This window comes from Akebia trifoliata, chromosome 14 (genome assembly GCF_017979445.1).
Source record: "Akebia trifoliata isolate Shusen 1 chromosome 14, ASM1797944v1, whole genome shotgun sequence".
In the NCBI taxonomy this organism is placed as follows: domain Eukaryota; kingdom Viridiplantae; phylum Streptophyta; class Magnoliopsida; order Ranunculales; family Lardizabalaceae; genus Akebia; species Akebia trifoliata.
In genome coordinates, this window is record NC_141388.1 from 9,777,022 (window position 1) to 9,792,986 (window position 15,965).

At 34.5% G+C, this 15,965-nt stretch overlaps 1 protein-coding gene and 1 non-coding gene across 2 annotated transcripts; both read left to right on the forward strand.

Annotated features, from left to right (window-relative positions):
• The first annotated feature begins 434 nt into the window (after nt 1-434).
• LOC147386122 (uncharacterized) lies at nt 435-5,431 on the forward strand. Its single transcript, XM_086423547.1, has 5 exons — nt 435-594; nt 700-820; nt 898-1,001; nt 4,944-5,075; nt 5,166-5,431. The coding sequence occupies exons 1-5, from the start codon at nt 592-594 to the stop codon at nt 5,190-5,192; spliced, it is 387 nt and encodes a 128-aa protein (XP_086279673.1). The 5' UTR covers nt 435-591; the 3' UTR covers nt 5,193-5,431.
• Nucleotides 5,432-9,888: 4,457 nt separating this feature from the next.
• Nucleotides 9,889-9,969, forward strand: TRNAS-UGA (transfer RNA serine (anticodon UGA)). Its single transcript has one exon. It is a non-coding gene; the product is annotated as a tRNA-Ser (tRNA).
• The last annotated feature ends 5,996 nt before the right edge of the window (nt 9,970-15,965 follow it).

The window sequence follows — 15,965 nt, forward strand, 5'->3', positions numbered from 1 at the left end:
GAGATAAAAAGATCTATGATTTTGTGTCCGTGCCACATCAGCTGAGTATTGACTGAATGAAAATTTTCTAGATAGAAAATCAGCACTCTGGATTTTTTTTCCTCCACATATACAAGAAAAATAACTAGATTGTACAATTTCCACGTCAGGTGAGTGTTTTTTTTTTTTCCGAGTTAAGGAAATAAAAAATAAAAAAACAGAGGAGCAAGTCACGTGAAAGAGGGCCTCCAGGAAAAAGAAGTCCAAAATTAGGGCGCACAATTGGTCAGGGAGAAACATTGATAGGACAATCCCAGTAGTATCATACTTACAATAACCCGGTTCATGGGTCCCATATCTTGAAATCCTAGCCAATCAATCAGTAGGGACCCACTTTTAATAAAGTTAAAACTATGATGTAGAACGTGGGTCCTACTAAATCAACGTCCTAGATTGATAAAATATAGGCACCACCAATGTAGTTATTAGGTACAGATCTTCTTCCCTTTCTCCATTATATATATCCCCTCTTCCCCTTCTCGTAAGCCCTTCTCTTCTCTTCTTTGCTTCAGTAAAAACCCTAATTTCGGTTGATTCGCTTCGATCACCAAAATGGTACCACACTCATCTCTCCTCTCTCTCTCTCTCTCTCTCTCTCTCTCTCTCTCTCTTTAATTTTTGATTGATGGATTGTTGTTGTTGTTGTTGTTGTTGTTGAAGACGGGAGAAGCAGTGAATCCGAAGGCATACCCACTAGCAGATGCTCAGCTGACAATAACCATAATGGATCTTATTCAACAAGCAGCGAACTACAAACAGCTCAAAAAGGGTGCTAATGAAGGTCTGTTTATCTTCTATTTGTTTTCTATTTCTAATTGGAGGACTTTTAATAATATAAAATTAAATTATTGATTTCAGCAACTAAGACTCTGAACAGAGGTATTTCAGAGTTCGTAGTAATGGCCGCTGATACCGAGCCACTAGAAATCCTTCTCCATCTTCCTCTTCTTGCTGAAGATAAGGTACCTTTTAAGTTGTTTTTTCTTTTTCTTTTTTTTAAATAAATTATAAATGATATTTAGGTAGTTTTTAAGACAATTAAATGGCCTACCTCTTATTTTATGTATGTGTTGTGGGTGGGGGGTATGTTTGTTCAATCTATTAGATATTTACTGTGAATGGGTTTTTATATCCAAAATATCTTTTCTTGTTGAGTTTCATTAGAATTGGGAGAGCCTTCACATTTCTCATAAGGTGATCTTTGTTATATAGATTTTGGTGGGGACACTTTTTTTTTTAAATATCTTTATTGATGGCTTAGAATTAGAAATGACTCATTCTGACATTTGAAGTTAGTTCTGATGTTGCATGAACCAACGTTAACAAAATCGATGGATAGGAATTACCAAAATGGACGACCAAATGTGAGAAGTATCAGATGACATGGGTGATTCTTGTTGAGTCAACTGATTGTGTTTCTTCATGGATTTCATGATATCAGGAAACTCGTCCTGTAATGCAAACTTAATAACATTTATTTGTCACTAATTACTAACTAAATGATGGTGTTTATTGAAAGTTTTGCACCCAAGGAGATTTTTTTTCTTGCTAAATATCAAGAGGAATGTATTAATTGTTTTAGGAAGTTTGGGATTCAAATTGATCTAGATGTGATGCTATCTAAAGACAGTATGCCAAACCAAAAAAGAAAAAACAACAGTGCAAAGAGAAAACTATTTTTGTGTTGTATATACATCATCTCTCTCCTAAAATAGGAGAGAGCCCCCACCCAAACCAAAGAGAAAAAGAAAAAGAAGAGAGATAGAAAGAGCTAATAAGAAGGAGCTAACGGGAAAAAATGGCTTCTTTGTGTTTCATAGACATGACCCCTGCTCTAAAACAACAATGAGAGGAGTGAGATAGAGATAGAGAAGAATTGTTTATATGTTGCACCGATAGTACCACCTCTATAATAATAATAATAAAAAGAGTTGTTTTATATTGGGCAAACTGTCCTATCTGAGGTTCAAAACTTGATTACTAGGGTTCCAAAGTGTGAATGAAGTAAACCTGGTTGAAAATAATAAGTTGGCGTTATTTATACTTCATGTTATAAGAGGTTTTCTTGTGTGTAGAAAACTTGTAATTTTTTTTTTTTCAATAATGGTAAGATTTCATTAAAACAAAAATAAGCATTACAATTAGAAGGTTGATAAGACCATCCAAGAAAGACTGAAAGACACAAGGGAAAAAAAAAATACACTATATTAAAATAGCATGAATTGGCTTCATTGGCTAGGCGGAAACTTTAACGCATAACACTTCATTGATTGGGTGTACTTGGGAATTCATTTGGTAATTAGTGCATACCCAGGGACGTGCCAACTTAGCTAAGTTTGTAAGACGTGTGGAGTGTTGTTCCCACATGCTAACATTGGACTATGCGCTAGGAGTCCTTGCTAGGTGAGGCCGTTGTCTAGGAGACATTTAGATGAAGTTTTAACTTTATGGGTGCACTGTTCATATTCTTTTCACGCATTCTAAACAAATTTAATCAACTTTGGCACAAGACTCATTCAACTAGGGGAGAGTGCTTGATTGCTTGAAAAGATGTTCATTCAATGGTTTGTGGTTGATTCTTGCCTTTTAAAGCATTTAAAACCCATGTTTTGCTCATCATGATTATTGTTGTTATGTCAATTCTCCACTGTTGAGGCTGGCATCTTGAAATCCTATTTTACTATCTATCATGAACCATATACATATGGTTGATGGGCTAACTAATTACAGAATCGCCCACTTGGTCATATCAAACCAATTTATAAAAATATTAAATAGTCAACTTGGTATAGTATCAAAATGAGCCAAAGCATGGGGTGATGTGACTATTGGTTTGATTTGCATCCCCCATTATGGAGCTTGCAGGGAAGATTCAATATCACTCGATGAATCTTATCTAGACTTCCCTTGCTGAAAACTGACCAAATCAGATTATTCTTACAACCTGATCTATAACATTAATTTGGATGCTGAATATGGATGTGTTGGGAGTATGGAGGTCAGAATAAATATTTATGGATCCATATGTTAATGTTCATAAGGTGAGGATAGAATGCAAAAGAAGATTTAGGATTCTATAGAAGATCAAAATAGTGGGGGCAAAGCAAGGATTGTGATGATGACGACAATGAAGGTGGGGATTGTTAAATCAGGATACTCTGGCTGAGTCTTCATGAATTCACCAGATGGTGCATCCAAACTCCATTATACGGCATGGATAGATACTGATGATTTCTTCCATTTCTGCTTCTTGAAAAGGGAAAACTTTTTTTTTCTGTGAAGATGACTCGGCCTCAAAACTGATTTTGGGACAGTTATTGTACAAGTAGTTTTCTAGCCCTTCGAGTGCTGGTAATTCCTTGGATGTACAACAACCTGACCTTCTTATCAAATAAATTATCATACTTGTATGATCAAGGATAGAAAATATGGACTCCCATGTCCCAAGTAAATATAGTAAAAGTTATGTGACTATTTGGAGTAATATGTTGCATACTTGCATTTATTTGGCTTCAGATGTCAGAGTTGGTCATCGGCAGAGAGTACTAGGAGAGGCAAACCTTAACAGTAGAATTCTCGTAATTGGCTATTATTTTCTACATCTTGCGCAACAAAGTGGTAAAATAAAGGATAGTAATGGATCATGTTGTAAGATTTTTTATGATTTGTCTTATTCGTTGCATAGAACTAGTTGGTGTTATGTGCAAACACCTGTGTATTTGTACTTTCAGATATTAATTAAGGCAGTTTTGAAGATAACATGATAAAAGAATATTTTTTTTAATTTTAGAAAAACTAACTAATGTAGTTATAGAGGATCATGGGATTGTAATTTTATTGGTTTTTGACAAAAAATACCCTGATAGTATCAAGTCAAATTAAAGGTGGGGGCATTTGTGGGATTCCTAATCTTTTCATTGAACCACTTCTACTTTGCCTTCACTCATTATGGTAGTAAAGAAAAGCAGACTTCACAATATGTGGTTAATTTGAATCAAATATCATGTTCGCACTAGAATCAGTGGGGTCATAAAATCCAACATGCGAACAACAGGGGTGTTTCACTGGTTTAGAAAAACATATCAATCAGTTAGGCTTTATGATTTTTGCTGATTAGCTTGCCTCATAATTGATAGTTTTTACAATTCGATGATCTTGACCTTTGTTTTTTTTTTGAAAAGATCTTTAACTATTGTGGTATCTTGTCGCTGTTTGGGTTAGTAGGTTGTTTTCCTCGTTCAGTTAAAGTCGGTTTTGGAAACTTAATTAGTGTGGGAAGGTTTTTTTTTGGCTTCTAAACGGATTCTGTGGTTCTTGGCTCCATTTGCAATTTGTTGGGGCATCTGGAAAGAATGCAACAGATGTATCTTTGAAGGGAGAGTTGCTACGTTGGAAGGTCTTATCATTTCTATTTTGGAGTTCATGTATTCTTGGAGCAAGCTCTATAAAGAGTTCAAGGGGATTTTCTTTGAAGATTTCGTTGTGCGGTGGGATAGGATTTGTTCGATGCCGAGAGAGTAGCTTCTTGCTCGGATTTTGTCGTCTTCTTTTCACCTTTTGTTGTGTTGTTTTCTTTTCCACTTGATTCCCTTGTTCTGGGTTGGTCACCTCGACCCCCTAGTTTTCTCTCTTTAATAAAATTATCTTTATTGATCAAAAAAAAAAAAATTATCTCAGTTAGTGATCTGTTCTACTTACTTTTCTATTTCTGACCACTGCTAATATGTCCCAAAAATCTACGACCAGCATTGTCCAGGTTCTGTTATTTGCAAAAACTTTCATCAAATATGAGTTAGTATGATAATATAGATTAAGTTGGTGGTTGTGATTTTTGTATCACAGATTCTTGAAGAAATAATAATTATCATCTTTTGTATCCAAATAACCATCTTTGGTTGTTGCAGAACGTGCCTTACGTGTTTGTTCCTTCAAAGCAAGCCCTCGGCCGTGCATGTGGAGTCACGAGACCTGTTATTGCTTGTTCTGTGACGAGCAATGAGGGTAGCCAGCTGAAGTCCCAGATACAGCAACTCAAGGTTCTTAGCCATCCAAATTCATGTTATTCCTCCTTATTCTTCATTTTGTTCTCCATCTTTATATGCCAAATTCTTGTTTGTGAACTGCAGGATGCCATCGAGAAACTCCTGATCTAAAAGATGTGTAAAACCTTTTTGGCATGATAGACATGTGTCGTGTGTTGAAACTTGATTACTAGAGGCTTTAATTTATGTTGTGTCACAAGAGAAGTGAGTTTCCTTTTTTTCTGCTACTCTTTTCGGTATGCCATGTCATCTTTCCTTATAAAAGAGTAAGATTGTGTTACAGCTGAAACATTGTTAGATATTAGAATCATATATGAGATTGCTCATCAAAAAATGATCATATATGAAAACTGTCACGGTTATTTATTTAGACTTATAAGTAGGCTTGTTGGATGATCTTAATGATGGGGAACCATATTGAGTTGTTGAGATGAATTCAGCTATGATGGTTGTAGGAGTTCTTGTGAAGTAAGATGTTTTTGTTTTTCAATTAGTATTTTTCTAAACAGTAGTACTTGTGAAGATGAAAACTTGTGTTTTCTCTTCTACCTCGCTGTCGAGTTTGTGGTTTATCACAAATGTCTAAATCAGATAGCGGGAACTAGTTAGATTACTCGGTTCTAGGAGTGGTGCTCCACCAGGTCATGGTTGGTCGAAACTTATGGGGCACTGAATGGTGTAGGTCATAAGTGAGAGCTTACATGATATCGGTCCTTATTTTAATGCATTGTGAGTTTGACCAGAATCTGTTGTGCATAGGATTTGGTTATGAATAATGCTGGAGTGACTTCTTCTACACTGCTGTCGACCCTGTGTAACTCTAGGAAAATCATCTATGATTCTGTGCACAAGTCCATGTCAGCTCAGTGTGGAACACTGTGTTGTACAAAGTCACTTTAGCATATTTTCTTTTGGTTATTCCATATTCAGATCCTGGCCAGTCTAAAGATCTGCATGTTCTTTATCTCTGTTGTTAATTAAATCGTGATTTTTGAAGTAATTTCGGGAAACATGGACTCCAGATTTTTAGCACCATATTTACTATGCATTATTTGGGTCATTCTATACGAATTGTGGTTTTGGTATCCTGGGATGTGGATCAGAAGTGGACTGGTCTTTAATAAACATGTTCAAAGATAGATTCAGATCCTCATTTATCTAGATCCGGCCTAGATTTGATTCTTGCACCCTTTTTTTGGCGCAATTTTTCTCAAAAGGAGCTCATACTCAAACTCACAGGTGTTTGGAATTTACATGTCATGTGTTGGTCATGCCTGATAAGAGCTTTGATCTATGGGCTCCCATGGACTTTTCCCCAACATCGTTACACTGAATGTCCTTCATTTTAAAAATCTGCATCATGCGTGGGCCTCTAGTCATTGGATGTAAGAAAGAAAGTGTTTAGATTTTCAGAACCTCAAATCATCCTCATCCTTTAGAGCAACTCCAACCTAAGTCTTCAAATTTTGTATTTAAATTGGCATTCTCTTCATTTTGAAGACCCCAAATACTCCACAATCAAACCACATCTTTAAATTACTATTCATTCTTTAAAATACTATTCAATATAATAAGTAGGAGACAAATGGTACTTTAAACATGTTTCAAGGAAAAACTATGTCAAAATTGGTACTCACTTGGATTCTATATTTGAAAACGTGACCAATAATGAAATCTTCAATCTAAATGCCTGTTGGAGTTTGGTTCGGATGGTTCTATCTCTAAAATATCGATATTTGAAACTCGAGTAAAGTTACTCTTAACAGGAAAGATTAGGGGTGCACATGGCTTGGTTTGGTTCAGATTGTGGGCAAAATTGAAATCAAATCGAAATCAAATCAATTACCCCTTAGAATCAAACCAACCCAAATTGACCTTGGTTCGGTTCTTGGTTCTCTTATTAAAGTTTCGTCTTCGTCAACAACAGACCATGTCTCTGCATTTCCAAAAAGAAGAGAGTAGAAATCTACCTTCTTGCACCATTGTTTGCTAGTCCAGTGATCACGAAGGGCAATCGAGACAACGTCAGCCCTGATTCGTGGAAGATTGTTAAAGACAAGAACAGGAACCCTAAAAATGGAGGTCTTCAATTTCTCTCTAAAACCCAAATAGCAAAGATATTACAGTGAAATCCTAACCCTAATGAGAGGAGGTGTGGTTGGCGTTGATTAGGGATCTTCATGAGCGAGAAAGTAGAAACGAAGGTTAAATGGGAATCCATGATTTTTCTATTTTGTGAAAATTTTGTAGCCAATTTGTCGTTTACGAGATTTTCGTCTCCATAGCTATGGTTTCGGGTTCTTACGACCCCTATTACGACTCACATTGCGACACACCGTTTTGTCTTATATGGGCAAAATGTTTGGAATGGGCTGATTTTTTGTGAGGATGATCTCTATGGTGAGGAGATCATCCTTGCCAAAAATCAACTCATTATGAAACTTCTAGCCCCATGTTTACAAGTTGAAAAATTTAGACCGTCCAATTTTTGTAAATCAATTTTGATGGGGTTAGAAGTTTTGGAATGGGGTGATTTTTTGCCAGGATGATCCCATCGTCACAGAGATCATCCTAAAAAAAAATCAGCTCATTCCAAACATTTTTGCCCATATAAGACAAACAGTGAGTCGCAATGTGAGTCGTAATAGGGGTCGTAATAACGCTATCCATATATATATATATATAATAAATTTGGTTCGGTTCTAAAATGCTACTTATCAAAAAAAAAAAAAAATTGGTTTGATTCTAGGACTGAATCAAGAACCCAGCTGAATCAATCGATTTTACAAAATGCTAAATTAGAACCAAATCGAAGAACCAAAAAAACTGAACCAAACCAAATTGAAATGCCTTCGTTTGATTCGGTTCTTGTTTTGGCCCTGGTATCCATTGATTTTTGTTACTAAGAAAATGATTAAAAAGGAAAATCTGGTTTTCCATCTTCAGATTTTCTTAGTCATAAAGTATAAAAAATTCTTCAACCCTAGCATACCCAACTATTCGGATTCGGGTCACCAGTTTTCAACCCAACTTCTTGAATATGGGTCATGCGCAATAAATAATTTATTTATCAAATTGAGTTGTTCGTGTCCAATGTTTTATTGAGCTTAAGGAGTACTTGAGGCAAGGCGTAAGCCTCAATTAATTTTAAGAATTTTTTTTAAGACATATATAACTATTATAATAAATTCATAAAAAATAAAAAATTATAAAAGAGCTTATACAAAAATGGAAATAAATAAACAACCACCAAACATTAAATAAAATGTAGGCAAGTAGCAATGTAGTTTAATATCTATGTATCATCACTCATGACTCATGACTATATTTTTACTTATTAATAGGAAGAATAAAATACAAACAACATAATAAAATGCAAAAAAAGAAGAGAAAATAAGAGATTTGAAAAAAGGAAAAAAAAAATAGTAAATCTTTGATTTGATACTTCTTTTTTATCATAATCTTTATAAGAACTTGTAAGAAGCAACATAATTGAAATCAGATGAGTATTGAGAGAGTTTTTGTTAGGATCTTACGTTTCTTAACTTAAAAAATTCATTTTTATTTAAGAGGTTCGGTAATTAAAAAATAAGTAAAATAAATAAGTAAAATAAATTAAAAAATAATGACCCACGGATTGGGGTTTCATTGCAAGTTTGAGGCTTAAGCCTCATGGTTTTAAAACTCATTCGAGACCGAGACATATCACTCGAGTTAACTCGGTATCGAAGTTAAACGAGACCAACTCACAAATCACTTTTTTAATTGATATTTAATATTTCACGTTCAATTTCTTTTATTTTTTGAATGAGACATCTCAAACGTATCAGAAAACTCATTCGAAACAACTCGATATCAAGCCTAGATGAGACAAGACGCAAAACTGGGTTTTAAAACCATATTAAGCCTTGATGCGTACGCACTTTTAGGGGTGTCAATGGGTACCCATTTACCAGGAACCAAAATCGAAAATCCCAATTCCGACTCCTTTTTTATTAGAACTAATTAGAATCGGATCTAATATGAAATCGAACCAATAAGAATCATAACTATTAGGTTCTATCCGATGGGTACCAGTGGGTACCCGGAACTGATTTATTTTATCATTTACTTTTACATTATACATGATTCAAGGTAATCCTATGTTTTAAAATTAACATATATGATATAAAGTTCTTCAAATTTCATATAAATTAAATATTTGAACTTAAGATTAGTCATTTTTTTTTAATTTATTACTTATAAGGAAATAAATTTTAATATTTGAAAATAAAAATCATTAACTAAATATTTTAGTGGAATAAATTATTATTAAATTAATATTTTACAAATCATATGTTTTTTTTAGAAAGAATTTTCATTTTTTTTATAATGATTTTGAAAACTTTCTCATTCAATTCTTGATAATCAGAATCGACGGGTACCCGTGATTTTTTATGATTCTGATTCCAAATTCACTAATTTTAAAATTAGAATAAAAACTGACAAAAATTGAAACTAATAAAATATAAAGATGATAGTTCCAATATTCATAAGAACCGAACCATAACCAGAATGGAACCAATCCATTGACACCTCCTACGCAATTTATAAGTGAGGCTTAAGCCCATAAGCATTGCCTAGGCCTCGCGTGTCTCTAAGTTTTTTAAATTATTGTTGGCGTGTAAACAATGATGAGTAAGAATCCTTCTTTGTTTACCCCCTCTGACGCCATTGGTTGAATGCAGGTGAATAATTTCACCCTTGACCCGCTGGCGGATTGGAATATTAACCAAAGTGAAATATAGTGTACGCTTTATTAATTTAAGTGGGCGTGTCGTAGTGGTTATCGAGCATGACTTGAAATCATGCGGGCCTGCCCGCGCAGGTTCGAATCCTGCAGCCCACGTGTTTTCCACAAAACGTTCCATCATCAATTGGAAAAATATGAGCAATTATGTTTGACTGGACTGTGTAACAAGCATGGTAAAATGTCAGACCAAATAGTTTTGACCTAAACTTTATAGGATACAATTGTGTTTATTTAAGAGAGCTGTTATTGCCAAACCCTATTTTTACTAATGCCACACCAGTTTCCCATATAAATTCTTAAAGGGTCCCGTTCAATGGCAAACACTTTTTCAAAACATAGGTTAGAGGTCTTGGAATGGGCTGATTTTTGGTGAGGATGATCTCTATGGTGAGGAGATCATCCTCACCAAAAACCAGCTCATTTCAAAACTTCTAGCCCCAATTTACAAGTTGAAAAATCGTGAACCGTCCATTTTTTGTAAATCATTTTTGATGGGGTTAGAAGTTTTGGAATGGGCTGATTTTTGATGATGATGATCTCCTCACCGTATATATCATCCTCACCAAAAATCAGCCCATTCTAAGACCTCTAACCCATGTTTTGAAAAATGTGTTTGCCAAACTGTTGGCCATTGAACGCTACCCATTCTAAAATATCTATAGAAAAAGTCAAAAACTAGAATGGATAGATGTATCTATCAGTGACAATTCAAAGGTAAATCTCATTCTACACGCAAAGACTCCGCCGATTTTCATCGAGGCTTGATGTGAATGAGCTTTCTCACGAGAAATGAATACACTTAAAATACAAATAAAACAAACAAAATAAAATTTCCTATTTTCATGGACTTCAAGTCTTCCCTTTCATGTTTATTTTATTGAGTAATTCATAAAAAAAATTTTGTATCTTAAGAATAAGGTGAAGATTCATATTTATTAATGTTTAAGTAACTAATATAAGTTGATTGCTTGATCAATCTTCTTCTTAATTGTAGTGATACTATTTGTCACACCATGTGATAAGGACACGTGTAATAAAAATTAAAATTAAAATCCAACTTAGATTTCTACAAAATCATAAATTGAAAAATATATCATCAAAATTAGGATCAAACCCATGAGGAGCGTACACGTTGTAGAATAGAAAATCACATCTTGTCCTACGAGCATGGTATAGATCAAAAACATTTAGGTAGTAAAACACATAAAATTCAAGAAGATGAAAAATAGAATAACAACCTACAGATAAATCAAGTAATCATTTTTTTCATAAATCGAATTCAAATCACAATCACACTGGTAAATTTGGCACGAAATATACAAACAAAAAAAAAGAGATGAACACCCAAAATCAAGCATATCAAAGATAAGTTCAAGAAAAATGTGAATCCAATTGACAAGACACTACAGGTCAAAGATGTTTTTCTCCACATTTAAAAATCTACAACACTTACATATCAAGTTCAATTCTACTAACATGATAGGTTCCTTTTTCAAAACACTCGAACAAAGCTAAATTAGTATGATTCATGGAATCCTGCCACCCACATTTTTTTTACAAAATATTCCATCATCAATTGGAAAAAATATGGGTCATAAAGTTTGATTGGACTATTTCGAGCATGGTAGAATGTCAAACCCTATAGTTTTGACCTTTACCTTTACTTTATAGGACATTATTGTGTTTATTTAAGAGAGTTGCTATTACAAAACCCGACTTTTACTAATGCCACACCAATTTCCTATGTAAATCACCAAAGAATTGCATGGACATAGAATTTTCTAAAATCTCTATAGCAAAAGGTCCAAAACTTGACTGGATGGATGTATCTATCAGTGAAAATTCAAGCATAAATCTCATTCTACACGCAAAGACTAAATCACGACTCCACCGGCTTTCGCCGAGGCTTGATGTGAAAACATGACTCATGTTTAGTACCGACCCCATAAGCTTTCCCACGTGAAATGAGTGCCCATGAAATACAAATAAAACAAAAAAAGTTCCCAGTTTCGTCAACGTCGAGCCTTTCATTGCATGTTTGTTTTGCTGACTAATTCATAAAATTTTGTAGAATAAGGTAAAGGTACATGTTTATTAATGTTTAAGTAACTAATATAAGTTGATTGCTTGATCAGACTTCTTCTTAATTGATGTGCGGACCATATTTGTCATACCTTGTGATAAGGACACGTGTAATAAAATATAAACTAAGATCCAACACTTAGTTAGATTTCTACAAAATCATAGACCAAGAAGTATATCATCAAAATTAGGACCAGGCCGGTGAGGAACGTCAACACAAAAGAATAGAAAGTCATATCTTATCTTACGAGCACGGTATAGACCGAGAACGTCTAGATTGTAGAACACATAAGATTCAAGAAGATGAAAAATAAATGAACAACCTACAGACAAATCAAGTAATCATTTTTTTCATAAACTCAGACCACAATCACAATGACAAATGAGGTACGAAGTATACAAATGAAAAGAGGGATGAACACCCAAGACCGAGCATATCAAAGATAAGCTCAAGAAAAATTTGAATCTAATTGACAAGACACTACAAGTCAAAGATATTTTTCTCTACGTTTATGAACCTGCAACACTTACACATCAAGTTTAATCATACTGACATGATAGGTTCTTTTCCCAAAACACTCCAACAAACCTAAACTAGTATGATTCATGAAAGAACTCCTGGATCAGTACTAGAACAGTACTTGTTCAGAGAACTTCACTTTATAAATTAAGTTCAAGACGTTAGAGAGAGGTTGGTGAGTAAAAGTAGATGAGAGTGTTGGATTGAAAGAATGAATCCGAGTCAGTAATACAAGACTTTACAATTATAGTGTTCATCATCTTTCTTGCATTCTTAAGTTTATCATTCTTTCACAAGATTATACTAACAAGATTGTCGGAGGAACATTGGTGAGCCCCACTCCTGGTCCCCTACCTCTTACCCTCACTTTTTTTGTCATTCAGAAGTCTTGAAGATATAATGAAGCTTTTAGGTGTTAGAGTTATATTCAAAACCTTAAAGAAAGTATAGGGGGTAATGAAAAGGAAAATGGGTGTTTTAAAATCTAAACCATCGAATAATGAGAAAATAATAATAATTCATAAATCTTGATAGAATCTCCACTACGTGAAAATTAGAAAATTCGACACAAAATTTTGACAGGCCAAGGCCCACGAATTTTAAAAACTGAATTTTGACAGTCTATGACCGTTGAAATTCTTGATGTTCCCAGATTTGACGGCTTAGAACTGTCGAATTTCTCTCATCTTTCATTAATTTGACAGTTTCAACCCGTCAAAAAAAAATTTCACAATGAAAAATTCGATACCAATTTGACCTTTTGGTTTGTCGAATTTTATGAAATTTGACAGCCCAAGGCCATCAAATTTGGGCTTTTTTCACATTGTGCTCAAAAGTTTAAGTATATGATCTTGTGAGGGTCAATTAGGCTCAAGCCATCATAAATAGCAATAACTTTCTGATCTTGAGCAATGGGATCAAAATCATCCTTCAAACTCTAGTGGTATACTTGCAAAATAAATGTACTCTGATAATCAAATTAGACATCAACATCACAAATTAATAAGGCAAAGTTCATTGAATTGCCTACAACTTTTGTACTATTGGATAATTTCACTGCAACCTTCTTATTGTTTTTTCGTCATTCCCCTGCCCAATAAGGTTTTTGGTGCGACTTACATGTCATGATTGTGCAAGTCAACATTGCTTGGTCTGTCAATTGCTCTAACAGGTCAAAAGTGTGCCTTTGCACATTGTCCATTTTTACAGGTATGTCTTTTCTATGTCGAAATCTTTACTTGCTCTACATAAGGGGTGTGTCCTTAGCTGGGGCGAAGTCTAAGGTTAGGGTTGGGCTCGCAATACCACCTTCTTAGCCCTTGTCTGTAGTGATTGCTAACTCATCGGAATCAATATTTGGGACAAATGTTCCCTTTCTTTCAGTTGCGATAACCTAAGAAATGATCCCTTCGAGTACGATTGTAGCCTCATGAAGGGTCCTAAATCTTTGTCTTTTATTTAGATTAATCCTTCTTAAATGGTATCTTCATTGAGAACATCAGGTGTACTAAGCTTCGTATCTCAAGGGGTCAGGTGTCAAGGGTTGTTATTGCATTTTATTTCCTCTTCCCATTCTTACAACTATAAACGACTAAGATGCATATTGTGGTTAGTGACAGAGAATTGAAATGACTAATGTGAAAAGGAGTAAAAAATAAAATAAACGAAGTAATTACTATTATACATGATTTAGATGTTTGTTTAAGTGGAAATTTGAGATTATCTCTCATGTTTTCAAACTAATAGCATATTAATAGAAAATGATCTAAATGCCCTCATCTTTAGGGTTGTTAATTGGCAAGTTACGATTGGGGTGTTGGATGACTAACCCTGCTCCAAAGAGGCAGTTTGAACCTTAGATCAGTCCTAAACTCTCATCTGGTTTGAGTAAAGCTTAAGACAAACCCGGACACTTTGGATTGTTTCTTGAACTTTATATAAATATTACATTCATATACCATTTTAAATCATCATTTGAAATTATTTGATACTACTTTTCATCAAAATAGGATCCAATATCCATTTTAAATTAAAAAGGGTTAAAAATGATAGTTAATTTGCTATTTTAATTTTTCTATATTTTAGTTATTTTGTTTTTATAAAATCATAGATCTAACCACACAACATACATAAATACATATAGTAACAGGCCAGATTGAAATTAGACTTGACATGGTCAGACCCTAGCACAACTTGATTTTATTAGGTAGAAATTTTTTGAGTCGTGATATAATGACACGCTAACACATATGCGATCTTTACATAGTTGACGCAGCTAGTGCACATAACCATAGATCTTTTTCTTTGGGATACACAGAAAAAATATCTATAGTTTTATACACTTACCACATCAACCACGTACAGATCGTGTATATGTCAATGTGACATTTTTTCATTAGTCAAGTTTTTTAGTCTAACCCAATCTTCGCAGGCTCAAAATTAAGGCCTTGAACCTAATTTTTTTTGGCTAGCCAGAGTGCCAGACATGATTCGTGGGGCGAGCTAGGTAGCCAAATTGACAGCCCTACTCGTTTTCAAGCTCCAGTCAAAAACCAAAATCAAGCACTCGTATTCTAATTCTCCACACGCTTTGTCTGAAACAGAAACTCAAATCATTGTCAGGCAAACGACAAAACCAAAATCAAACACGCGAAATCAAAGGAACAAAATAAATACGGTCCTGATTTTCTAACTAAAAAATCTTCATTCGATCTACACTCGGCTGACGAGGCACGAATATGGAACCGTAGATTTTTTTTATAAGGATTCACAATTTCACATCTCCGCAAGATCTGTGCAGTGGTGTTTCCGAGGATTGACTAAGGGAAGACTTTCTAGTTAATAAAACAATCATATTTCTTAATTTCTACAGGTACAGAGGTGGGCCCTTAGAAAAACTTGGGACGAAGCTTCAGTTCAGCCATTGGAAGACCATAGAGGACGTAATTAAATTAAAATAAGCTTCATCGAACGTATCACGCCCGATACGTTTGTTACTTTGTTTTCTAGAAGACCCACAACATGAAGGTATAAAAGAAAACATACATTTGTTGTGCATGCACTCTTGTACTGCAGCAAAAAAATTAAGAAAATTATGGGTGTTTCTAAGCCTTGTGTTATCGTTCTTCTTGTTTTGACGATCGTTGCTCAAACTCATCACATATCTATATGTGTAGAAGCCAGGCCACTTCCTCTCCAACAACAACAACAACAACAACAAAGTAATTAAGAACTCTCTCTCTCTCTCTGTGTCTCTCTCTCTCTCAATTATATATATATATATATTAACTTGGGTATTTGTCTAATTTAATTTCTTAGGATACTTGAAGATGTTGATGACTCTGGGAATGAGCTGCAAGTGTTGTGATGGAGAGGGAGGGGAATGCAGGAGTACATGGGATGCATATTGCTCTAAACTCCAATGTCTTCCATGGAAGCAGCACTGATTTATTATGATCACCTTCTTTGTGATACTAAGAAGTATTTTCTA